The sequence below is a fragment of the Mus caroli genome, unplaced genomic scaffold, assembly GCF_978045245.1.
Source record: "Mus caroli unplaced genomic scaffold, Mus_caroli_1 scaffold_11, whole genome shotgun sequence".
In the NCBI taxonomy this organism is placed as follows: Eukaryota; Metazoa; Chordata; class Mammalia; order Rodentia; family Muridae; genus Mus; species Mus caroli.
This window is the reverse complement of record NW_028227266.1, coordinates 53,338,236-53,365,994: the sequence shown is the minus strand read 5'-3', so window position 1 is coordinate 53,365,994 and position 27,759 is coordinate 53,338,236. Positions and strand designations below refer to the sequence as shown.

The 27,759-nt window shown below is 39.7% G+C and overlaps 1 protein-coding gene across 2 annotated transcripts in view; it reads left to right on the top strand.

Moving 5' to 3' along the window:
* Window positions 1-27,759, top strand: part of Nrg4 (neuregulin 4) — a 109,207-nt gene that overhangs the window by 37,864 nt on the left and 43,584 nt on the right. Inside the window, exons 1-3 of one of the 2 annotated variants that reach the window (XM_085844648.1) lie at window positions 10,811-10,990; window positions 11,896-11,961; window positions 13,534-13,627. In XM_085844648.1, the coding sequence (XP_085700774.1) occupies window positions 11,952-11,961; window positions 13,534-13,627 (104 nt within the window). In that variant the 5' untranslated portion in view covers window positions 10,811-10,990; window positions 11,896-11,951. Of the gene's footprint in view, window positions 1-10,810; window positions 10,991-11,895; window positions 11,962-13,533; window positions 13,628-27,759 lie in introns of those variants that run through there. The other variant, XM_029481086.2, reaches the window with a different exon arrangement.

The window sequence follows — 27,759 nt, the reverse complement described above, 5'->3', positions numbered from 1 at the left end:
ATATATTGGATATTAGTCCTCTATCTGATTTAGGATAGGTAAAGATCCTTCCCCAATCTGTTGGTGGCCTTTTTGTCTTATTGACGGTGTCTTTTGCCTTACAGAAGCTTTGCAGTTTCATGAGGTCCCATTTGTCAATTCTCGATCTTACAGCACAAGTCATTGCTGTTCTATTCAGGAATTTTTCCCCTGTGCTAATATCTTTGAGGCTTTTCCCCACTTTCTCCTCTGTAAGTTTCAGTGTCTCTGGTTTTATGTGGAGCTCCTTGATCCACTTAGATTTGACCTTAGTACAAGGAGATAGGAATGGATCAATTTGCATTCTTCTGCATGATAACCACCAGTTGTGCCAGCACCATTTGTTGAAAATGCTGTCTTTTTTCCACTGGATGGTTTTAGCTCCCTTGTCGAAGATCAAGTGACCATAGGTGTGTGGGTCTTCAATTCTATTTTATTGGTCTACTTTTCTGTCGTTATACCAGTACCATGCCGATTTTATCACAATTGCTCTGTAGTAAAGCTTTAGGTCAGGCATGGTGATTCCACCAGAGGTTCTTTTATCCTTGAGAAGAGTTTTTGCTATCCTAGGTTTTTTGTTATTCCAGATGAATTTGCAGATTGTTCTTTCTAATTCGTTGAAGAATTGAGTTGGAATTTTGATGGGGATTGCATTGAATCTGTAGATTGCTTTTGGCAAGATAGCCATTTTTACAATGTTGATCCTGCCAATCCATGAGCATGGGAGATCTTTCCATCTTCTGAGATCTTCTTTAATTTCTTTCTTCAGAGACTTGAAGTTCTTATCATACAGACCTTTCACTTCCTTAGTTAGAGTCACGCCAAGGTATTTTATATAATATGTGACTATTGAGAAGGGTGTTGTTTCCCTAATTTCTTTCTCAGCCTGTTTATTCTTTGTGTAGAGAAAGACCATTGACTTGTTTGAGTTAATTTTATATCCAGCTACTTCACCGAAGCTGTTTATCAGGTTTAGGAGTTCTCTGGTGGAATTTTTAGGGTCACTTATATATACTATCATATCATCTGCAAAAAGTGATATTTTGACTTCTTCTTTTCCAATTTGTATCCCCTTGATCTCCTTTTGTTGTCGAATTGCTCTGGCTAGGACTTCAAGTACAATGTTGAAAAGGTAGGGAGAAAGTGGACAGCCTTGTCTAGTCCCTGATTTTAGTGGAATTGCTTCCAGCTTCTCATCATTTACTTTGATGTTGGCTACTGGTTTGCTGTAGATTACTTTTATCATGTTTAGGTATGGGCCTTGAATTCCTGATCTCTCCAAGACTTTTATCATGAATGGGTGTTAGATCTTGTCAAATGCTTTCTCCGCATCTAACGAGATGGTCATGTGGTTTTTGTCTTTGAGTTTGTTTATATAATGGATTACGTTGATGGATTTCCGTATATTAAACCATCCCTGCATCCCTGGAATAAAACCTACTTGGTCAGGATGGATGATTGTTTTAATGTGTTCTTGGATTTGGATAGCGAGAATTTTATTGATTATTTTTGCATCTATATTCATAAGGGATATTGGTCTGAAGTTCTCTATCTTTGTTGGATCTTTCTGTGGTTTAGGTATCAGAGTCATTGTCGCTTCATAGAATGAGTTGGGTATAGTACCTTCTACTTCTATTTTGTGGAATAGTTTGTGCAGAACTGGAATTAGATCTTCTTTGAAGGTCTGATAGAACTCTGCACTAAACCCATCTGGTCCTGGGCTTTTTTTTGGTTGGGAGACCATTAATGACTGCTTCTATTTCTTTAGGGGATATGGGACTGTTTAGATCGTTAACTTGATCCTGGTTTAACTTTGGTACCTGGTATCTGTCTAGAAATTTGTCTATTTCGTCCAGGTTTTCCAGTTTTGTTGAGTATAGCCTTTTGTAGAAGGATCTGATGGTGTTTTGGATTTCTTCAGGGTTTGTTGTTATGTCTCCCTTTTCATTTCTGATTTTGTTAATTAGGATGCTGTCCCTGTGCCCTCTAGTGAGTCTGGCTAAGGGTTTATCTATCTTGTTGATTTTCTCAAAGAACCAGCTCCTCCTTTGGTTGATTCTTTGAATAGTTCTTCTTGTTTCCACTTGGTTGATTTCACCCCTGAGTTTGATTATTTCCTGCCGTCTACTCCTCTTGGGTGAATTTGCTTCCTTTTTTTCTAGAGCTTTTAGGTGTGTTGTCAAGCTGCTAGTGTGTGCTCTCTCTAGTTTCTTTTTGGAGGCACTCAGACCTATGATTTTCCCTCTTAGAAAGGCTCTCATAGTGTCCCATAAGTTTGGGTATGTTGTGGCTTCATTTTCATTGAACTCTAAAAAGTCTTTAATTTCTTTCTTTATTCCTTCCTTGACCAAGGTATCATTGAGAAGAGTGTTGTTCAGTTTCCACGTGAATGTTGGCTTTCCATTATTTATGTTGTTATTGAAGATCAGCCTTAGTCCATGGTGGTCTGATAGGATGCATGGGACGATTTCAATATTTTTGTATGTGTTGAGGCCTGTTTTGTGACCAATTATATGGTCAGTTTTGGAGAAGGTACCATGAGGTGCTGAGAAGAAGGTATATCCTTTTGGTTTAGGATAAAATGTTCTGTAGATATCTGTTAAGTCCATTTGTTTCATAACTTCAGTTAGTTTCACTGTGTCCCTGTTTAGTTTCTGTTTCCACGATCTGTCCATTGATGAAAGTGGTGTGTTGAAGTCTCCCACTATTATTTTGTGAGGTGCAATATGTGCTTTGAGCTTTAGTAATGTTTCTTTAATGAATGTGGCTGCCCTTGCATTTGGAGCATAGATATTCAGAATTGAGAGTTCCTCTTGGAGGATTTTACCTTTGATGAGTATGAAGTGTCCCTCCTTGTCTTTTTTGATAACTTTGGGTTGGAAGTCGATTTTTTTTTGATATTAGAATGGCTACTCCAGCTTGTTTCTTCAGACCATTTGCTTGGAAAATTGTTTTCCAGCCTTTTACTCTGAGGTAGTTTCTGTCTTTTTCCCTGAGATGGGTTTCCTGTAAGCAACAGAATGTTGGATCCTCTTTGTGTAACTATTCTGTTAGTCTATGTCTTTTTATTGGGGAATTGAGTCCATTGATATTAAGAGATATTAAGGAAAAGTAATTGTTGCTTCCTATTATTTTGTTTTTAGAGTTGGTGTACTGGCTAGTTTTGTGTCAACTTGACACATCTGGAGTTATCACAGAGGAAGGAGCTTCAGTTGAGGAAATGCCTCCATGAGATACAACTGTAAGGCATTTTCTCAATTAGTGATCAGGGGGAAAGGCCCCTTGTGGGTGGGACCATCTCTGGGCTGGTAATCTTGGGTTCTATAAGAGAGCAGGCTGAGCAAGCCAGGGGAAGCAAGCCAGTAAAGAACATCCCTCCATGGCCTCTGCATCAGCTCCTGCTCCCTGACCTGCTTGAATTCCAGTCCTGACTTCCTTTGGTGATGAATAGCAGCATGGAAGTGTAAGCTGAATAAACCCTTTCCTCCCCAACTTGCTTCTTGGTCATGATGTTTGTGCAGGAATAGAAACCCTGACTAAGACAGTTGGTATTCTGTTTTTGTGGCTGTCTTCTTTTTGGTTTGTTGAGGGATTACTTTCTTACTTTTTCTAGGGCGTGGTTTCCGTCCTTGTATTTTTTTTTTTTTTTTTTTTTGTTATTATCCTTTGAAGGACTGGATTCGTGGAAAGTTGGTAATTGAGAGTTTGGCTGGGTATAGTAGCCTGGGCTGACATTTGTGTTCTTTTAGGGTCTGTATAACATCTGTCCAGGATCTTCTGGCTTTTATAGTCTCTGGTAAAAAGTCTGGTGTAATTCTGATAGGCCTGCCTTTATATGTTACTTGACCTTTTTCCCTTACTGCTTTTAATATTCTATCTTTACTTAGTGCATTTGTTGTTCTGATTATTATGTGTCCAGAGGAATTTCTTTTCTGGCCCAGTCTATTTGGAGTTCTGTAGGCTTCTTGTATGTTCATGGGCATCTCTTTCTTTAGGTTTGGGAAGTTTTCTTCTATAATTTTGTTGAAGATATTTGCTGGCCCTTTAATTTGAAAATCTTCATTCTCATCTACTCCTATTATCCGTAGGTTTGGTCTTCTCATTGTGTCCTGGATTTCCTGGATGTTTTGAGTTAGGATCTTTTTGCATTTTGTATTTTCTTTGATTGTTGTGCCGATGTTCTCTATGGAATCTTCTGCACCTGAGATTCTCTCTTCCATCTCTTGTATTCTGTTGCTGATGCTTGCATCTATGGTTCCAGATTTCTTTCCTAGGGTTTCTATCTCCAGCGTTGCCTCACTTTGGGTTTTCTTTATTGTGTCTACTTCCCTTTTTAGGTCTTGGATAGTTTTATTCAATTCCATCACCTGTTTGGTCGTGTTTTCTTGCAATACTTTAAGGGATTTTTATGCTTCCTCTTTAAGGTCTTCTACCTGTTTAGCAGTGTTCTCCTGTATTTCTTTAAGTGAGTTATTAAAGTCCTTCTTGATGTCCTCTACCATCATCATGAGATATGCTTTTAAATCCGGGTCTAGTTTCTCCAGTGTGTTGGGGTACCCAGGACTGGGTGGGGTGGGAGTGCTGCGTTCTGATGATGGTGAGTGGTCTTGGTTTCTGTTAGTAAGATTCTTATGTTAGCTTTTGCCATCTGGTAATCTCTGGAGTTAGTTGTTGTAGTTGTCTCTGGTTAGATCTTGTTCCTCAGGTGTTTATGTTAGCCTCTATCAGTAGACATGGGAGACTAGCTCTCTCCTGAGTTTCAGTGTTCAGAGTACTCTCTGCAGGTAAGCTCTCCTCTTGCAGGGAAGGTGCCCAGATATCTGGTGTTTGAACCTGCCTCCTGGCAGAAGTTGTGATCCACTCACAGAGGTCTTAAGATCCCGTGGAGGGTCCTGTGTATACCTTACGGGTGTCCGCAGATTCCACGTCCAAGGTACCCCTGTGCTGGTGTGGACTGGAAGGGACTTGTGCCCCTGATCAGGCCGGGTTTTCTGCTTCCCTAATTAATGCAGTCTCAGGTCCCGCGCGATTGGATTGCAGCAGTAGCTGTGTTCCACTCACCAGAGGTCTTAAGATCCCATGGAGGGTCTAGTGGGTAGCTTGCGGGTGTCAGCCGACTCCGCGCCCTAGCTACCCGAGTGCTGACGGGACTGGAAGGGTCAACACACTTTTTCAAGGGGTTACACACATTCAAACTAGAGCAGTTTGTGTGATTTTTTTTCCTGTGTGATTTTAAATGTTTGTTTATGATCCTTAAAATATTTTTAAAACTGTCGGGTATTTCTGCTTGGACTTATATACCAGACTACTCACCTCACAGAGGATATCCCTACAGTCATAGCTCTTGGGAGGCTAAGGCAGGGGGATTGCTACAAGTCTAAGGTCAGCTTAAGTCTATGACTTAAGTCATAGTTCCAGGGCAATTCCAACTTGTGTGTGTGTGTGTGTGTGTAGCACTCAAGATCAGGCATTTTACAAAAACAATCTGGGCTTGGGTATGTAATAGATTTATACTGTGCTCTAAGAGAAGTTTTAGCTCTGCAGTATGCCAGTGGGATCCTGGCCAGTTCTTCCCCAAAACAAACCTCCCAGTCAAATGTTCCACTCAGGTACACAGAGTACCTATTCCCATCAGAGTGTGAGGTCTGCTGGAAAGCTGCGGTACTTACACAATGTCAGAGGAATCCACACCTCTTATCTAGAAGAGTCAACCAAGAGTAAACAGCTAAAATGTATGAGCAATCAAGGTTTCTCAAATAGTCGAGGAAAAGCAATATTGATTAGAGAAGATCCTGATAAACACTGGCCCTGGAAGTTATAAAACGAAGGAAACCAAACAGCACCTAGAAATGTTTTCTTTTTAAAAGATTTTATTTTTAATTACGTGTATGTATGGGCATATGCGGGTTGAGTGTAACTGGAGCCAGGCTTATAGGTGGTTAAGAGTGCCTGGTGTGGAAGCTGGTGTTTGAACTCTGACCTCTGGAAGAGTAGTGAGTGCTCTAAACAGCTGAGCCACATCTCCAGTCCTAAAGATGTTTTTACCTGGTACATTGTGAGAGATTAGAGAAGCTATTCTGTCATTTAATTACAGCCATGGAGAATGATAAGTGAATGAAGAACTCTTTATTGATTAAATTTATCACTAAGTCAAAGGCAAGAATTTAACCAGGTACAGCTGAAAAACCCTCAGACACTGATGTCTGAAACTGGCCTAGAAAACAGTGTAGAAGTAAGGAAGATTAACCCTAGAATTCCCTAAATCTAAACTACACCGTAGTGTAATACAGAGAAGAGTTAGCAAAACAATGATGGATGGAGTGGCTTCAGCTAGGAAGGACCCACATGGCTATCTAGCATTATTTGGAAAACCTTCCCAAGGATAAGTTTAGGTAACAGTCTCATGAAAGTTTGGAACCTTTGGCAGAAATAGAAAACCTCCCAGGAGAAGAGAGAGCTGGTAACGTGCAGGGTTTTAAGGATTAGACAGGCACCACACTGTGCTCTCCATTGCCAGACACTGAGAGAGAATGATACAGCATCCAAATTGGGAATTGTTTTTCAGTGTACATCAATGTGACCAGCTCAGTTCTATCCTGTGTAAAGACAAAATAAAGATGTCATTCACATACAGGAACTCCGATTTGGCACTGCATCCTGTTATAGAAAGTTGGGTGACAGGTTCCAGCCAATGAGAGGGCAAACAAAACAGAAGATAGGGGATCTAGGATGTGGGAACCAACCCAGTGAAAAGAAACTTTGGAATGCCGGCTTGATCATTCAGTAGCAATTCTAGGGGGAAGTCAGTCAATACAGGGTAGGGGAGAGCTTGGAAGAGATGGTGTCTAAGGAAAATGCCTCAGATAACACAACTACGAGGCTGGTATTTCTGGTGGTTAAGATTAACTATCAGATGGTTAACATTTAGCCCCCCTCCTATAAAAAGGCAAATAAGATGCAAATAAAATATAGAATGGTGTTAAACCATCTGACAGGGGGTAAGAAAAGACTGTTTCAGGAGAAAAGGGTATGTTATTCCTGCATACCTCACAGATCTGTCAGGAATGCTAATGAAACAGTCTTAATGATGCATGTACTTTTTATTGTTTCCCAACTTTTAGAGTAAACTGGCGGTAAAATATAAAAGAGTTCATTAGGATTATAGACCAGAATATGAATATTTTTAAAAAATCGTCATGGTGTAAGGGTCAAGACATGGCTGATAAAGAAATGGGAAAAAGAAGACAGTAAGTACCATTACTTACTTTGCACAATAGGAAGTTAGCTTGTGGGACTGGAGAGGTGGCTCAGAAATTAAGAGCACTGCTTTCACAGAGGTCCCAGGTTTGGTTCCAGTACCCACATGATGATTCACAACCATCTGTCTATGGTTACAGTATCAATTGAATTTCAGGTTAATCTGATGCCCTCTTCTGGCCATCACAGACAGACAGACAGACACACACACACACACACCCCTACCTACCTACAGATCTTGAAAAATAAGTATTTCAAAAGTCAGCTTGTGTACTGACCCCAGCTGATCAAGCTGTAGAGGTGCAGTTACCGTCCATATCCAAAGGGGTCCGCAACTGGAGAGCTCAGACACCTGTGGATGCCCAAGAGAAGTTATGTCTGTAGTGAACATACAGAGACTTATTTTTTTGAACAGTATCCTATTCCCACTATCTATGTAGCATTGGATTAGGTTAGGCATTATAAGTGATCTGGAGAAGATATACATGCATGCATATAGGAAAGGTGTTCCCTCAAGTGCCCATAGATTGTGGCCTTTGCAAGAAGTTCTGGAACTTATCCCTGGCAAATACCAAGAGGCCATCTATCTCATTTGAAATTACAAGTGTAGCCAAGAGGGGAAATAAAGAATACAACTTATTAAATGTTGAAACAAAGAAAGTTAAAGAAGTAGGAGCTAGTGTTAAGAGACTACATCTATGGCAGGGCCATAGATGTAGTCTCTTAACCTTGTCTAGAATAATAAATATAGAAAGGAGGACTATATACTGAATTATGGAGATTCACATCGGAAACATGCTAGGAAGAGCTTGCCTCTGGGGAGAGGGGCTATGGCTTTTCTCTTGTCCTTCTGTTTCCTTAGCACTCCTCCAACCACCAACACTTAGATGTAGTATCTTATTGGAGACAGTCCCTCGCCTTTGTGTCACACAGCATGTGCATAATAAATGGCTTCAAGTCCAGAGCACCCTTTTATAATGTGATTGTTTTCCTGATTGCAGTGTCTAGATTTTCAAACTTCTCTTTCTGTGTGTCCTCATGTCACTTAAAGCTTAGTGTATCTAGGGAGCAGGAGAGATGACGTTAAGATCATTTGCTGCTCTTCCAGAGGACCCAAGTTTGGTTCCCAACTCTTGTGTTAGGAAGCTCAAAATTGACTGTTAATCTAACTCCAGGGGATCTGACACCTTCTAGACCAGAGGTTCTTGATCTGTGGGTCACACTTCTCCCCAGGAATCATATATCATATTTCCTGCATATCAGATATTTGTGATTCATAACAGTAGCAAAATTATAGTTATGAAGTAGCAACAAAATAATTTTATGGTTGACATTCCTATAACATGAGAAACCAAACTAAAAAAGGGTCCCTACATTAGGAAGGTTGAGAACAACTATTCTAGACTCTGCAGGTACTCGCCCACGCATGGCATACGCTTTCAGAGACACATATACACATAAATAAAAATATTTTTTAAATGTGTTTTAAACAGAAATCATTATCTTACTTATGGAATATATTTCTCTATTCTTTTTGTTTTCAGCAGTAGAATTACACATATCTTTGTGTGGCATTTTTACATTTAAGAGTTGTACAGACATTCCCATAACCCAATTTTGGAACAGTTCTGTTCTCTATAAAGGTCCCTTATGTTTCTAGCCTCAGGCCCAGGCAGCTGTTACTCATTTCATGTAAGTTCATATGTGTACTCTCTTAGGACTCACGTCTTCACTTAGCATGTTCTGAAGTTCATCAGTGTCTTACACATGTGACTAGTTAATTCCTCATTGTTGTCAAACAGTATTCCATTGTGTGGCCACATCCTGTGTTTTCTAGATACCACAAGATGAAGAGCTTAGCTCATGCTCTTTGATGGGTCAGGGTCCCAGTATCCTAGTTTAAGGGCCCATCTCAAAAGACCTAACATCCTCCACTAGCTCACATCTCCTAAAAGCTCTACTACCTCCCAGAAGTGCCTTCAGATAGGAACCAAACTGTTCAACCCATGTGCTTTAGGTGTTCGCACACTTAAGATCCAAATCTCAGAGACGAGTCAGTGAAAGAGTTTAACTTAGTTACTTGTTCTGTTTTTCATCCAGTGTCCAACAGTAGGGGGCATTTGTTTAAAAGGTATCCACTGCTTAGTACACTTGTTCACAGTTAAATGGAGAAATTTTCTTAAGTACCAAGGCTTTCGTTCAGTGAAATGCTAGCTTGAAAATCTTTTCTTTTTTTTTTTTTTTTAATTTAGAATCACATGTAGCACACATCTACAAACCCAACATTTGGAAAACTAAGGCAGAAGGACTATAAACTTCAGGCAAGCCTGGGCTACACATAAAGACTGTCTTTTCTTTCTTATTGGATATTTTCTTTATTAACATTTCAAATGTTATCCCCCTTACCAGTTCCCTCCCAAACCCCTATCTCATCCCCTCTTCCCCTGCTTCTATGAGGGTGCTCACCCACCCACTCACTCCTGCCTCCCCACCCTGGTATTCCCCTACAGTGGGGCATCTAGCCTTCATAGGACCAAGGACCTCTCCTCCCAGTGATGCCCAACAAGGCCACCTCTGCTACCTCTGCAGCTGGAGCTATGTATGGGTCCTTCAAGACTCTGTCTTAAATAGTAAAATAAGGAATCACATAGCTCTCCCTGTTTTTAATTTCTCATGTATAAAAGACAGTACAAATCATCATAACATGTCTCTTAATAAATGCATCTTGAATGGCTTAAGGTCACATGATCCCCGTGTGCAGTTTAGTGTTCATTTCTATATTAATTGGCAGCATAATAGTTTCCTAGTTCAAATAAAATAATAAAGGCTATTTTTATCATCTTATTTTCAGTCTCAAATACTGTGTGCTAAAATGATTTGTGTGCATATGTATATACACACACATATTATGCATATATATGCTAACTATATAGAATTTCATTTGATGTGGGAGATAATGTGAGGGATCTTCTCAGAAGGGGAGGAGGAATGATTCTAAGAGCCAGAGGTAATGGGTGACTCCAAGGAGACAGCGTTTCCCAGACACGACAGAACTTACACAGGCGTGCTTAAGCAAGCACAAACGCTGTGTCACAGTTCTCCTGAGAACTTATATCATCAGATCCACTAGCTGCGTCGTTAGAGGTGCCACGATAAATGTGAGCTCCGTTTCAACTATTGCTTCGTTCAGTCTGATAAGTTCAAGTCATTATTTGTATATTTTACTTACTCTATAAGAGAAATTATTTTTTAAACTCTGTGGTGCACCTGACCATTAGTTTCAAACCAAAATGCTGTTTTTCCACATACTTACATAACACTTATTAGTTACCAAGACATGCAGAGATAAGTAAGGGCTCTAAAGAACGTGGCTTATTTCATAACTTTGAAACTTGGACAGCGCTTTAGGGGTGCCACCTACCGCAGCTCCTTTTCTTAGTGAAATCCTACCCGTTTGCGGTTTGGAAACGTGTGGGCGTGACTCCCTTGGCTGCTCCTGACCTCTGTGTGGGCGTGGTTCCCCTGGCTGCTTGCGACCTCTGCTCACACCTTGGTCTGCCTTGACCTCGCCCACACTGAAGTGACATAAATCCGATTTTTGACACGTTGTAAAGTACAAGTCACAGCTGCTGAAGTCCTCAGCGTTCAAACACTTGTGAAACGCTGCAAGTCTAGCAAAATTTACTTTTTTATGGGAATATAAGTTTCTGTTGAGGTAAGCCCTGTTTATTTGGGGGAAAAGGAGAAAAAAAATGAGCCAATGATTATACATTTACTGTGCGCGCGCTCTCCCTCTCCCCTCTCCCCTCTCTCCCCTCTCTCTCCTCTCTCTCCTCACCTCTCTCTCCTCTCTCCTCACCTCTCTCCTCTCTTTGCTTGTCTGTAAAAGAGATTGCCTTTAGAAGACTTTAATATTGCATGTACTTACTTATATAAAGTGGTAGATTAAACTTTCATTATAGTCTTTGTACTATGACAAGAGCTTGCAATCCCAATGTAAGGCTAAATCCTTCATCTGCAGCTCTATTTTAATGCCTTTGTTTCTGTTACAGTAGCAAACTTCACTCATAAGCATGTCTCATTTACTGCCTTGCCAAATCTCAGACACCATTTTAAGGAAGGGCGTTTGTCATTTGATTGGCAGGCAGACTATGTAGCTTCTGCCTACCAAACGTGGACGCGCACTTGTGCAGGTTCTGAAGCTGTAACCGAAGTGCTTAAATCCTTTTTTGAGATTTTTCTATAGAGTGGCCATTTTCAACAAGCTGAAAATTTGGGAGGTCATGGGTTCGTTGTGGAAATTAGGTTTCTGTGGGCTACGTGGTTTAAAAGCACAGATGTAGCTGGAGGTGGCTCAGTTGAGCATGCGTCTGCACGTTTCTATAGTGTTCTCAAGCAAGACGCTGTGCCGCCGTTCTCACCCAACACTACCCTTTTAACGTCGGTCTTCGTTTCACCTGTTCGTGTTTCAGCACTGTCTGTATGTCTCAGACGCTCGAATTCTGCCATGTGTGTTCTATTTTCCACATTTCATAGTTTTGCTAATGGAACATCTGGCGCATTATAATGTCCTCCAAACAGGATAACCTCCCCTAAAATATAAATTTTAAATTATTTTAGGTGCTGATTTTCAACCTTAATTCTTCCATCAAGAATGAAACTATTTAAAAATTAAGATGCCAACAGGTAATTTCTTGTAAGTTCATACTTTTTGTCTATGTGTGAGTTTATTTAGTAAGAAAATGACCAATGTATATTAATATAAAGCTATGTTGTTTCCCATGCAAAGCCTTCCAAAAACATTAGTTTAGCTTTAAAAGACCTATATAACATAAAGCTATTTTATTTTTTATTTTTGTTTTATTGGGTTTTTTTTCTTCTTACAAAGCGACAGATTCTAGCTTTCTATCTGGTATCAACTTCTCAAATTCTAAGTGAATGAAATCAGAATAAAATTAGCTTAAGAGGTAGTAATTCAGGTTAGGTGAGTAATGTTAGAAGTTGGTTTATTAAGACATGGCTTTGTATAAAAAAGAAAAGGGAATCTGAAAAAAAAGTTTGAACCAGTTCATCTTTGTTTCTGTAACACTACATTCTTTGTGGTGTTTTTTTCCTCTTCTTTAGTATTATATACCTTTTTTTGATGCATTCATAGTTGCAACCTGAAAACTGAAACAAGCTTTTCTTGTTTCTAAAGTAAAAGGGAAATTTAAACTTTTCAAATTCAGACTGGAGATTTCTAGCTTCTTGCAATTATATGTTGATAGGTATCAATATTTTAGAAGTCAATATACTAGCAAGTTTGGTTTTTTTTTTAACAGCATATTGTTTTTTAATGCCAAGTTGATGTCAAAAGGAAATACTGCCATTTTCTTCTTCACATGAGATGATTCTAGATCATGTTTTAGGCAGAAACAAACTAGCAACATGCAGTTTAAAGCTCTGTGGTGTTCTCTTTGAGGAGAAATTCTCAATTTTCCCTTGTAAATAGTAGTTGACGAAGACTGGTAAAGGAAAGGTCAAGGGTGAAAGAGAAAGTGAAGCTGGAAGAAAAGCAGGCAAAGAGGAAAGCAAGACAGAAAATGTGACTTCTTTCCTCAGTAGACTGTCCTTCGGGCCAGATCTAAGCAACAGGCTGAATTTTCAAGGCTTTTTTTTTTTTTTTTTTGTGGGGTGGGGGGAGCTAGCACGGGAATCCCTCAAATCAACCCTCATGTGATTGCTTCCTTTGTTTTTGGACATAGATATGTAAAAGTGTTTTTAGAAATCAGAATCTATTTCAATTATCTAAATCTTTCCCCACTACAATTTCAATTGTATATGTGTGTGTGTGTGTGTGTGTGTGTGTGTATGTATATGAATGAGTGAGTGAGACATAAACAGTAAAATAAAGATATAAATACAGCTTTGTCTAGGAAGTATCTAAGTACAACAGAATCCACAGGCTGTGCAAGGGGCAGGCATGTTTTGTTGTATACTAGACTGCTCTTTAACGGTGAAGATTTCTTATTTCTGTTACATAGCTTCTACACTTATTATTGTCAACAGCCATATCCTTGGGCTAGAATGACTTTTAAGGGATAGATCCCTCTTGCCTATGAAATAAGGAATAAAATTGTTTCATTTTGTGAAAAGAGAGTTCATTCTTGTAAAAAAAAAAAAACAAAATGCTGATTCGTTCATAGATAAGACGTTTGAACTCCAGGCGGCCTCAGAAAAGCGTTAACGGTGTCTATTTCGTGTGCATGTGTGTTGTAGATCACGAGCAGCCCTGTGGTCCCAGGCACAGGTCATTTTGCCTCAATGGGGGGATTTGTTATGTGATCCCTACTATCCCCAGCCCATTCTGTAGGTGAGTGCCGCGGCCAGCCCGGGGGAGAGGGTGATTTCAGTTTCATCATTGGATTTGAAAAGAAGGTGGAACGTATAAGATGAAGGGGAGCGGGATGTTCTGATCTCTCCATGCAGGACAGTTCGCTTCTGGAAGAAAACAAAGCAAAGCAGCAAAGAAAAGGCTCCATGTGGTGATCATTTTCAAACCTGGTTTGGTAGTTACCAGCTTAGGCCGATTATGAAGAACAACTCACTCGAGAGACCCTTCTGAATTTTAGAATTTTAGCAGTTTAGGGAAAATGATATGATCAACATTGTTAGAAAACAATCATGAGAAATCGCTAGGATAGAAAGCTCAAACAAGACATTTTGCTTTAATTTAGAATGCTTAAATACAAGCTATCAAAATGGTCTTTAACCTTCTCTTCCAATAGTTAGGAACTACTGTTGTAAGAGATTTAAAGGGCATCGTAGTTCATCCTCCAAATTCTAATTATTCAGTTCCAAGTTTAAGATTTTCCATTGTGACTTTTTCTTTAACCTATGGATATTATTTCTTGGTTTTAATCCCTTAATGTATAAATTAATTGCATCGTGGTCAGAATATTTGAACCATCGAGCTGTCTCTACACCAAATAAGCTAAAAGACAGCGCTAAGAATGCCAGGATTGGGAGAGTCACTAAAATGGGAAGGGAGCTTGTCTGCCTGCAGCTTTTTTACTTGGCTAAATGTGTCTTTAGTACATTTTTGAAAAGTTACCCTCAATGAAAGAGAACAGGCAGTTTGCTGGTGAAATACTAAATTTAAGAATGTGTCTAGTTCCTTCTGTTTCCAGTTTTGAACAGCAGTTAATGAATAGCCAACTCTGAGTTTGTGATGGGTAGAAGGTAAGACTCTAGAGCTGGCCACCGAAGTGTGTAGCCATAAGTCAGGGGGGTTGGCCCTAACAATGAGTGAGCCATGTAACCAAGAGCTGTTCAACACCCTGGAGAAGAGGGGTCAGAGCTGGGCGAGGTGGGAGGGCAGGGAAGACTGAGGGTCTGAAGGCTCAGGGGGGTTCAATGACAGACATTTTAAATCATGTGTTGTTTTATTAAAAAATAATGTCCTTTCAATGACCTTAGGGCCTCTACAGTTGTTATTATTATAGACTGAAATAGCAATATCTGAGGGTGGTAAATTCATGTTCCATCCCGTCCATACTATCCCCTGTATTCCCAATCATCTTGTCATGGATGAACCCAGACTCATTTCTGACTGGTTTTTCTGGTTCAGCCAGTTGTCACTTTAGATTTCTTCTTTGCTCTATCTCTTTAATCTCTCCAGTCCTTTCTGTTTTTTACTGTCAGACCTTCCTGGCCCCAGGTTTGTCTAACAGAAATAATTCCCAAACTAACTCCTGGAGCCCCTTTTGCATCTCTGTACCTGCAAAATCAAGAAAACTTCAACCACAGACTCTGCGCCTGCACACTGACTCTCTATGAAGTAAAGCCTTACTGTTTTGCTTAGCTTTTAGGGCTTTTTTACAGTTTGGAACCAAGCCTACTTTTGTAGCCTTTGCCTTAAGCTTTGCCTTAAGATCTAGAAGCAACCGATTGCACTAGATACACTTTACATTACCCTGATTACCTTATATTTACAGCTGTTCTGTCTCTTCTCTGTATGTAGCCACATTCAAAACCTACTGATATTGCAAGGCTACGTTCTCCCCGATCCTTAACCCCACCACAGACCAGAGCTGAATTCTCCCTGTGCACTTCTACAGAAATGCCGGAAAGTCATTGCTTTATATGTTTGGTCATTTATATACTCTATACTATTTATTAAAATATAAATAGCCCCTAGTCTGTCTTGCTACCTGTAGACTGAATGATCCATCGTCCATGGTGAAGTTTTAGAAATAATTTTAAGTCTGAATCAGTGATCACTATTCTTTAGGGAAACAGGTAAGTGAATTATCTTTAAAAAAAAAAATTGAAATGCTACAGTGGCCATGTCTAAATACGCTTGGCAGCTCTGACATGATCTCCCATGCATACCGTAAGTGGCACTTTCTCCTCTTGTCTATACTTTTTTCTGTGTTGAACTTTCTCAGAACCTGGCTTTCTTTATGGAATTGCTAGACTTTTAAATAAACGATCTTAAGCTAACATTTTGATTGAGCAGCTGATGTTAATTCTTCAGTACTGCTTGGGCATGGCAGCTCAGTACTCAGAGCTGGAGGCAGTAGGATCGCTGCAGGTTCAATTCCCGCCTGGGAGATGATGGCAGACTCTGTCATTGATGTTTGTTAAAACTGGCCTTGAAGCCTGGTTCATGGGCAGAATTTGAAGTGGTCAGCCTGTACTAGAGGAGAGTGTGAATTCTTAGTGATGGGTTCAGGGCTGTACATGTCCATTAGACCAAGCTTCTTGCTTCTCTAAAATCCTTCCTATGTTTTTATCTGTTTGACTTCTCAATAAAGAGCTATGCCAAAAGTTCCTTCTGTAATTTTCAATCTTCAATGTGGTTTCTGCTCATTTTTACTTAAAATATTTTGAAATAATATTACTAAGCCCATATAAATGTATAATGGATTATAAATGTCCCTTTCATCATTGTATGATACTGACCTTCTTTGTCCTAATAATGCTTTCTGTCTTTGCACATATAGTTCATTGACGTTAGGGTGGGTAAACTAGTTGTCCCTTATTGAGTATTTGAATAGATTTTTTTTCTCTTCAGCTTATTATTAAATGTAAGCTTAATTTAAAAAGCTTATTAAGAGTAAGCTTTTTAAAAAAAAAAGTCCAATCTGAAATGTTTTTCTTTTAATAAGAGTTAATCAAATTTTGTTTTTCTGGTTATATTACTAAAATTTTAGATTGGTTTGTAACCATCTTCCCTTGTGGTCTCTAAGATTCCTTTGCGTTTTTTCAATGTGTTTTTTGTTGTTGTTGTTTTTTTTTTTTTTCATTTTCTTTTGTAGCAAGATCTCACACTGGCCCAGGCTGGCCTGGAACTCCACTTATGTAACCCAGGCTGGCCTGGAATCCTCTTACGTAACTCAGGCTGGCTGAGATCCAGGCATGTGCTAGTACCATGCCTAGCTGCCTACTTGCCTTTAGTTTCAGGACCTTGAACTACGTACATCTAATTAGGCTGTATAACACGTGTGCTAAGCCTGACTCCATGCTGCTTCTCCTGCCAAAGATGCTGTACTCCTCTGTGTGTGGGGTACATAGATTTCCACACCCCATGAAGCCTTCTGGGTTCTTTCTAAGCACCTGTCACCCCAGAGTCACACTAGCATGATTTATTAAGCCACAATTAAGTACTTTGTCTTTGTCATTCTAAGAATTCATTGCCAGACCCTTATCATGAAGCTTCCCCCTTGTTTTCTTCTGAAATGTTTATATCTGTGTTTAGGCCTTTGATCTATTTTATGTTAATCGTTGTGTTTGGTATGAGATATGGTTGGTTGGTTGGTTGGTTGGTTGGTTGGTTGGTTTAATGTACCTGTGCAGATTTTCTAGCATCATGTGGTGAAAACTGTCTTTTCTTCATTGAATTGTCTTGATGTCTTGACCCAATGTGTGAAGAGTTATGTCTGAGCTCTGTAATTCTGCTTCATTTGGTTGATAGTCTGCATATATATATATATATATATATATATATATATATATGTTTTTCATTTTTTAAATGTGTATAAATGTCTTTCTTGTATCTGTGTGTTTTAGTTAGGGTTTCCATTGCTGTGAAGAGATACCATAAAGAACAACATTTAATTGGAACTGGCTTACTGGAATCAAGGTGGGAGCAATGCAGCATCCAGGCAGACGTGGGGCATGATGAAAGTTCTACATCTTCATCCAAAGGCAGACAGGAGAAGACTAACTCCCACATGGTTAAGAGGAGGCTTTCATTGCCCAACCCTACAGTAACACACTTCTTCCAACAAGGTCATAACTCCAAATAGTGCCACTCCCAGGACCAAGCATATTCAAACCACCACTGTATGTGTGTATATATGTGCACCATGTGTTCCTAGTGCCCCAGAAGATCAAAAGAAGTATCATATCCCTTAGAACTGTAGTTATAGATGGTCTCAAGCCACCATGTGAATGCTGAGACTAGAACCTAGGTCCTCTGCAAGAGCAACCAGTGCTCCCAACCACTGAGCCATCTCTCCGGTCCCCTGCACTTAAATTTTATCACATTTTAATTGTTTAACATGTATTTATATGGGAGGGAGTGTGCATGCCATGGCATGTATGGAGGTCAGACTTGGCTCTCTCCACCATGTGGGATCCAGGAATCAAACTCACGCTACCCTGCTCAATGGAAACCACCCTTGCCCACTGAGCAAACCTGCCAGCCCTTATCACAGTATTTAATATTGTAGTTTTACAGTTAATTTTTAATTCAGGAAAGGAGAATTCTCCAGGTTTCATTTTCAAGAATGTTTTGGCTGATCAATGTACCTTAAAAGTCCCTAAAAGCTGGGCAGTGGTGGCGCACGCCTTTGATCCCAGTACTTGGAAGGCAGAGGCAGGCGGATTTCTGAGTTCGAGGCCAGCCTGGTCTACAGAGTGAGTTCTAGGACAACCAGGGCTACACAGAGAAACCCTGTCTCAGAAAACAAACAAGTCCCTAAGAATCGTAAGATGGGCTTTTTGTTATTGTTCTATATAGATACTCAGTTTGGATCAAATTACCTTGACTACTCATGCTGCCTTCTTACTTGCTTATGTATTTTAGGCAGGTCTCACTAAGTAAACCAGGCTAGTCTTGAACTCACAGAGATCCACCTACCTCTGCCTCCCAAGTGCTGCGATATCACTATGCCTGTTCACTTCTTTATTTTGTGTCAGACATATATGGAAACCAAAGAGGCATAAGGCCTTTGGTGTACAGAGAATCTACACATACTTCTGGCAGGGGGTTAGAACAACAGTAAGATAGGCTGACTCTCAGTGATTGGGATCCTTTGCAGCTAGGTTCAGCTCAATGTGGAAACTTCATCTGGTTTATCATGTGTCAAAGATAAACATTAAACTCATGTTTTCAACTTCAAAAAACAAACAAAACAAAACCAAAAGTAAAAAGCCCATAAGATTTTAAATGAGAGTGAATCTTTAGATCATATATGAGGAAAATTGATAATAAAGTTGAAGACTTCTGATTCCTGTACATGTTATATATCCTAGCTAAGTTTTCTTCAGTAATACCTGTCTTATAGTCTTACTGTAATATTGTTGCATATACTCTTTTGGCTTTTAAAATAGGTATTTTAATAGTTTTGGTTGGTGTTTTATATGGCATTTAAATTTTCATTTTAATCTATCTATCTATTTATTTATTTAGTTAGTTAGTTTTTTAAAAACAGGACTTCTCTGTGTAGCCCTGGCTGTTCTGGAAATTGCTCAGTAGACCAGGATGACCTTGAATTCAGATCTGCCTGCCTCTTCCTCCCAAGTGCTGGGATTAAAGGCATGGGCTACCACCCACCCAGCTTATTTTAATTTTTTAATTAATTAATTAATTAGATTGGATCATTGATTTGAAACCTTCTTTCTCTCCTCAGTCTGTTTGCGTGCTGTCTTTTCTGACAGTCTGTGTATTTGCATCCCATAATTGGACAACTGGACTCTAATACTCTCTCAATCCCAGCTCTAGCCTCTGACTCAGATTAATTTAAAGACTAATCTTTATTTCCAAAAGACTTAGGGGGATGGTCTAGGTAGATAGATAGATAGATAGATATGACTTTTTTCAAAATGTTATTGTACCATATATATGACATAAAATGTATTATTTAACCACATTTAAATGTGTACATCAGTGTATTAAGTCTTCTCAATATTGTGCGATTACCATCACCCATCTTTGTGCTTACCATGTGGACCAGGGGCTCGGTAGCATTTAAAGAGTACCTTCCATCCACTCATCCTGTAAAATGCATTTCTGGAAGTGAGATTGCTGGGCTGAAGATAAATACATTTGCGACTTTAATGTGTTACAACCTTGCTCTCCAGAGAGCTTTTGATATGATAGTTGAGCTCCCACTAAAAAGGTTTTTGGGTGCCTCTTTCTTCATCTACATATACCCTGGAAAACTTCTAGAGTTCTGCCAATCTGATAGATAAAAACATCTCAAAAAAAAAAAGCATCTCGGAAGCCTTTTAAGTTATATTTTCCTAATTCTAAATTGAGTTGACTATATCATTGTTTAAGTATAATTGAAATATTTTATAATATATTTATTTTCATAGTTAGAATTTTTATTCCTTTCCCTATAAGACTTCCATTTTAAATTTGGATTTTTTTTCCTGACATCAGTCATTGAAAATTATTTATAGTTTATTCTTTTTAACCTAACCTGTTTACTTTTTCCATGTGGTAGCTTTGTTTTCTTGAAGTCAAATTCTGTTATTTCTTAAAGCTCTTCAAGTTTCAGTCATTCTGAGAAATGCCCTCCTAGGTCTAAGTTTATAAGGAATTAATTCACACATATTTGTGTCAGGTACCTCTTTAAATATTTGGGTTTTTTTAATGTTATGTGGTTAAGGATCTAAGTTTATCTCCTTTAAAATGGTTACTTAGTGTGTTTGTGCTGCTAACAATAGAAATGTTTTCCTCTCAGTTCTAGAGGTTAGAAATCATGAAACTGGTATTTGGAGCCCTCACAAAGCAAGGGCCTAGGTTAGCTGGCTCTGCCTGTTAATAGCGCACAGCAGGGAGTAAGTCAGGGGAGCATTTTGGAGAGAACAGATTGAAGGCAGGCTGGTGACTCTGATCCTCCAGCTCCTCCAGCGCTTCTGTTCCTGCTGTCCCACTTCCCATTGGCACGTCAGTCCCATGTGGCCAGAAGCCTACATTTCTGTGCCAGTAGGTAGTAATTTCTCTTAGCTGTTGAACTTTTATAGTAAATTTAATATACAATAAGTCTAGTGGCTGTCCCCTGCCCATGCCTTTTGATATTTCCATCTGAACGTTGGAATTAATTTATCTGTTCAGAAGAAAAAGAACATGGTTTTGGAGGGGTGGGGGGTGTTTTAATTGCGTTAAATTCACTGAAGGAACATTTATTTGTTTATAATGCGAAGCTTTTTAACCAGGATTGAAAAGTGTGTTTGCCTTTGTCCAGAGCCTCTCTCGAGTACGTCAGTATGCCCTCAACATGGTATAGATGTTTAAACATCCCAGAAGGGAGCTTAGTCCATACACTTTGAGCTTTACAATTAAACTCAGTTTTCTCTGAGTTTAAAAAGTAAGTTAAAGTGAGTTATTTCTATGCTTAGGACTCTTGTGGGTCTTTCTCAGGTAAAAGGCAATGTCTGACAAAGCACAGCCTTCTCCAGTGCTCTGGCCTTGCTTCTTGTTCTTGTCTTCCTTCTTATCTCCTGAGCCACAGTAGCTGCCCGGCTGTTCCCTGGGCTAGGACTGCTCAGCTCCTGCTGGTGCCCCCCTTCTGCGCTGGGCGCTTTCCCTGTGGTTTCTTCAAGGGTAGCTCCCTTGCTTACTTTACATTTTTATTGCCCTCTCAGGGAAAGCTGAGGCCCACCTTCCTTCTCCCACTCTGGTTCTCCATATCTCCCACCATTACTGATAAACTACATTTTATTTAGTCTTTAGTTTCGAACTCATAAGGTAGAGTATACATTCCACAGAGGAATATGTTTTTATCGGCTTTGTTCTTCAAATCTATATAGAACAGCTGTAGAACAGTTATTGGATGGTTACCTTTGGAATGAATGAATGCCCTATGTCTTTGTTGAAGTCTTTTATAGTTTGTAAAATTTCTGATAGTAGTTGGGTTTTCACCAGATAGGGTCAAAATCAGTAGTGTGTCACTACTGCAACTCACCCAAAGTTTTCTATCCTTTATAAAAACTCTCAAGGAAGAATTTACCATTTTCTGTTCTACACACTGTAGCAGAGGCTCTTAGTGGCCAGTACAGACTCGTCTATTCTGCATTTCCTAGTCTTGTAGAGATACCGTGGGTCCATGCAGCAGATCCTCACAGTGGATATCAACAAAGGGGACACCAGACACTGGCAAGTCTGGCTTGTAAAGCCAGCTCCTAAAACACTCTAGGCCTCGTTTATTCTTCCCAGGGACCCAAGAGCCATATTTTCCAGGAAGCAGAACCAGGAGGTAGAGAAGATAGCCAAATGGGATTGGGCATTAGACTGGATAATGAACCAGAAAAGCTTTTGTTCCATTATCCTACTAGTGTTTGAGAGTTTGCCTTCCAGGCAACAAAAAACGGTGGCTTTGCTACTGCTGTGATAAACACCATGGTCAAAAGAAACCCGGGAAGGGAAGGGTTTATTTGACTCACACTGGTACATCACGGTCCATGATCTAGGAAAGCCAGGTCAGGAGCTAAAGGCTGAAGCTTAAACAGAGACCCTGGGGAAACACTCCTTAGTGAGTCATTTCCTCTGGCCTGCTCAGCAGCCTGTTTTCTATAATCCTGACCTGCCTGCTCAGGGATGCTGCTACTCTGAGTAGACTGGGCTCTTCTATGTCAATTAGCAATTGAGAATGTGCCCCTCCCCTTGACATTCTCACAAACTAATTCAATAGAGAATTCAATAGACAGCTGAACTTCCCTCTTCCTGAGTGACACTGGGTTACAGCAGGATGACAGGTGAAGTTAGCTACAACAGGAGGAGGGGTTAGTTTTGACTTCTGGTTTGTCAAGAGCATGAGGCTCCCTTAGGAAACAGAAACGAGGGCAATGCTCAGCTTCTCCTTTCCATTCGGTCTGCAACCCCAGCCCACATTCAAGGTAGGGCTTTCCTCTTCAGGCAGATCTTTCTGGAAACACCCTGGAGGTGTGTTTCCATGGTGATTATAAATCTAGTCAAGCCGATAATAAGAGGGACCAACACAAATATCTTGTGATGTAATATGTTTTCAAATTTCTCATGAAGTCGAACTGGTACCAAAAATTTTAAATTGTGTTGCTTTCCACTGGGGAAACTGGTGGATAAATTAATTACTCCGTCAGATGTCTCAGTGACTTTGTACAAGGGTGCCATGTTGCTGCTTGCACTCTTACTTACCTCAGTTTCCCTCTCCCAGGAACAAATCGGCTCTCCGGAGCGTCTCAAGCCTTTTTAGTCTAATAGAGTATGAAATTGAGAAAAGTGGCCAGTGGGGGTTGGGGAGCCTGAAGAATCCTGACAGATAGTGCCCTCTGTTTTGCACCTACCTCATCCTTTTTACAAATTGTCTCAACCAATATGTGTGAAGTGGAACTCCAAATATAGCAGCAGCAATCCTGGGGGTCGGATGGAAGTGTGCAGAGCGGGTATTTATGGCTCCTCATTAAGCAGCTTCCATAATGCATCTCATTGGAAGATTTCTGAGGTTTGAAGTAGACCGCATTTACTTTAATATTCTGATATAACCATTTCATCGGATCCCCATAAGACGATAAGCAAATATCATCATAAGCATACTAAGATCCAGTGCTGTCATTATGCAAATAAGTGATCTACATAAATAATTAGCCACGTCAACAGTAAGCTGTTAGGAAGTAATGTGGCACATTTTTAACTTTTGTGAATGAATTTCTTTTTTCTTTTTTGCTACATCTAAGAAGATTTGAATGAGAGACTATGAGCCAGTTCTCTAAACTAATCAACTAATTAACCTACTCTATTTCCCTAACTTTTCAGTCTACTCGTTTTCCAGCGTTATTATCTTTATCTTCTTTGTCCTATATAATTAAGCATAACAAAGTAGCAGGGCATGGTGGCACACGCCTTTAATTCTAGCACTTGGGAAGCAAAAGCAGATGGATCTCTCTGAGTCAAAGGCCAGCCTGGTCTACATTGTTCTGGGACAGCCAAAGCTACCTAGTGAGACCCTATTTAAAAAACACAAAAACAAACAAAAAGCACTAAAACTTGTTTTAAAATATGAAAAATGAGCCTCAAACTCTTGTAGTTAAAACAAATTTTTTCACTACTCCATAAACTAGTAGTATTAATGAGTCTAGGGAACTAATGGTGTTGCAGACTACCGTGACAAGGATTATAAGGTGTGACAGATAATATTTCTATACTGTATGTGGACCTCATCTCTCATCATCAGACATACACTGACTAGGCTTACAGAAACTAGTGTCTAAAATAAGCTTGCTAACTTACTGGTTTATAGTGGGTATAACTAACATGAGAGCCAGGCATTTTCTCTCCCTACGGACTAACGTAGATAGGAAGCCAAATTTGTAATCAGAACATTTAGTTTTGGAAAAGGATCTAATTTGAATGTATAACTTCCATGATGCATTTATTTCCATGAGAGGAAAAAAAAAATCTCACATCAATCAGCCTGCAATGGCATCATGTTGCCTGTCCAGACCTGCCTCTGTTTGACAGTGCTTAAATACACACTACTGATATTTCCCATATTTAGGTTTCTTAGAGCCTACCAACAATTTCTCTAGGTATTCAGCTCTTTCTTTATGAACATTAATGTATACTAAGCCAGTCTCCATTATTTAAATGAACTTTGCTTTATTCGGCTCTGTTTCATTAACTTTGTAATTAATTTTGAATTAAATAACCTTATATCCTTCAGTTCAAAATACTGCGGTGTACCACATCAGTTTCCTGCTTATACCTAAGAGTCAGTCTGAACACAGTCCAAGTATAAGAAATGGCTATTATAGCCTGAGTTATTTCCCTTTGTGCAGTTTTCTTCTACAGCTTGCCTTTCAGCAATACTGTTCATGTGGCTAGTGGCCATTCTACTTCAGCCTGAGAAAAGGGCCTCAATTCTTAAATCCCAAGAGGTTCTTTAATGCTGGACAACTATCAGCATTAAACCTGTTTAAACCTGTTCCTTAGGAAAGGATGGAGTTGTTCCCAGTCCTTTCACATAGAAATGTTGAGCTCTGAGAATGTAACAATGCTGTGGGGAAAGCACCCAAAGCTAACTGGGGGTAGGTGGAAACAAAAGGAAGAGGCGTGTGGAAAAGGGACTGTCACCATGTGTGTTTCCCCCTTTCAATGGCTATTTGCTCCCTAACAAGACCTGGTAAAACTTGGTAAAGCCCTGCAGGCAAATATCACATTCGGAACTTAATGGCAGACATCTTGCAGAGGCAGCTTTATAGAGGAGAAGTTAGGTTAGGTAACTTAGTTAGCAGTTAGAACTTAGAAGTTAGCAGTGAGCTAGAAAATGGGGGGGTGACCGCTCATGGATTTCTATTACTTTTAGATGGGATTTAAAAATCCTAAAATTAGGTAATAACCCTGTAAATATACTAAAATCATTGAACCATATATGTTGAACAGATTATATGTTATAGAAATGATATATCTCAACAAAGCTTTTAAAATGAAAGCAAGATGTAGATATATTTTCGGGTATATGAAAATGAAGATCATTCATTGACGGTCAGCTTGCACTAGAGGAACAGCAGAACTCTGCAGATTGAGGGAAAACAGTGCCCGAGTTTACAGAGAGGCATGAAGGGTACTTAACAAGAGTGAAAGTGTACATACATACCAGAAACTCTTATGTTTCAACATAGGTAAGATATATATGACTATTTAAGCCAAAAATTTATTCTTGGAACACACCGGGTCAAGGCATGCCCCATGACTGTGGGCCACGGAGGAACAGGTGTTGATGACAGGGTGGGAAGATTTTATGACATGTTAAGGATATACATTTCAGCTCCAGGGACATAATACAGACCTAGCTGTAAGGCTCATGGATATTTAACATGAGCAGCTGAATGGTGCAAAAGGAAATCATGCAGGGCAGACCAATATCAACCTATGGACGTTGTTAATGGTAAATAGGCTAAACGTGCCTGGTAAACAAAGACGCACACATACACGTGGGAGGAGGGCTGTGGGGAAAGGGAGGAGAGAGGTGAGAGGGCCAGAGATTCTAATAAGACACAGTCATGGATGAGGGGAAAGAGAAACAGCTGAACCATGGAGACAGGAGGCCACAGGGGAGTCATGAGAACAGCACTGGAGGTGGTGGCCCTCAAGCAGAGCGTCACCTGACAGGAAGGATAGGGAGATGTCATTTCATGTATTTACCATTTGCGAGTTTATAAATGTGTGTAATGTTTTGATCTAATGCAGTGCCTTTACTCTCCTACCCCTCCATCTCCTTCCCTCCCAATTTCATGTGTTCTTCTCACAAGTTAAAACCCACTGAGTCTATTTTATGCTGCCTGCATGGGAATGGGCATGGGCCCACCTGAAGCATGGGTAGCCTCTTAGGGATCATAACCCTGAAGAAAGTCAGACTGTCTCTCTCCCCAGTAGCCACCAAATGAAAATAGCTTCCCAGCTAGGGATGGGGCCACCCGAGACCCTCACTGGTGCATGCTGGGATCTGGCCTGGCTCAACCTTGTGCAGGTCTGCAGTCACGGCCTCCATGAGTTCACATATGCCTGGACCTGTTTTACTGCACACGTCCACTGCTTCTAGTTCTTAGTTGTTTTTAATCAAAGAGAAATATTTTATAATGAAAGAACTGTTAATTAGGAAGGTAATAATCACAGATGTGTGTGAAACTAGCAACAAAAATTGAAAATGCATGAAATAGTTGAAAAAAAATCAGTGAGGCAAACAGATAAATCCACGAATCAGAGATTTCAATGGCTCTCTCACAGCTGTTGATAGGACAGAAGAACTACTTCCAACCAGCCACTAGCCCAAACTGCTACCAACAGAACTTAAAATCTACATTCTATTAAGTGTTCATGATACAGTTGCAAAGATATCACTTATGCTGAGCTAAGAAATCCCTTAGTAAACTTGTGATTGCAATTTTACAGAACAAAGATTAGCAACACATGGACAACTCCCCCCCCCCCCCCGCAATCACCAAATTTTAGAGAATATGGGTTAATAACGGGTTTACATTTGAAAGTATTTTTAAAGACTATTTTTCAACATAGGTGATCTATATGAAATTCTAATCTCAATGTTTATAATAGTTTTATAAAACACAGACACGCTCATTTACATATCATCTGTACTTGCTTTGCTATGTTGTCGAATACTGCTAAAGACACTATGAACCACAATAGCTAAAGTATCTGCTTTTTCTTAACAGAATACGTATTCTGACCCTTGCCATAAAGTATGTTCTCTCATTACAATGTATTTTAGAGACAAGAATTCATATTATATCCCAAGCTAGCCTGGAACTTACGGTGTAGCCCAGACTGGCCCCAAACTCATGGAAATACTTCTGCTTCAGAACCCAGGAAAGAATAAATAAAATTGCTGACATCTATAATAAAAGAATACAATATTGCTGCAGATATCCTGCAGGCACTGAGCCTGTGTCTTCTTCCTGAGAACATAATTAGACTAAGTTAGGTTTCTGTTGCTGTGATAAATACCATGACTAAAAGCAACTTTGGAAGGAAAGGTTACTCTCCACCTTGAAAGGAAGTCGGGGCAGGATCCTGGAGACAGGAACTGAAGCAAAGGCCATGAGGAGTGCTGCTTACTGATACAGCTTATTCAGTTGGCATTCTTGTACAATCTAGGGCCATGTGCCCAAGGATAGGACCACCCACAGGGAGATGACTACTTCTACTCCAATCAGTAATTAAGAAGATGCCCCACAAACATATATGTATATGTGTGTGTGTGTGTGTGTGTGTATACATATATACATACATATAGTACTATTGCTTCTTCAAATATATATTTATATATAATATATAATTTATAAATATATTTGAATATAGTTATACATATACACATAATCAATGGTCCAAAAGTCAGCAGAATTAAAATATTTTATATTCTAAGACTTTTCTTACACTTAAATTTGTGTGTGTATACATGTGTGTGTACATGTGTGTGTGTTTGTGAGTGAGTGTGTGTGTGTGCCTGCACATAGCCATAGCATAGGTGGAGATCACAGGATAATTTGTAGAAGTCAGTTTTCTCCTTCCGCCATAGGTCCCTGGAATCAAGTAGGTCATCAGACTTTGTAAGAAGCACCTTCTACCACTGAGCCATCTTGCTGGCTGGCACTCTGGGATTTCACAGATAGCCAGTATCTACAAGGGAACAACTTTGATCCCAGCACTCTGGGAGGCAGAGGTGGGTGGATCTAAGTTCAAGACCAGCCTGATCTACAAGGAGAGTTCCAGGA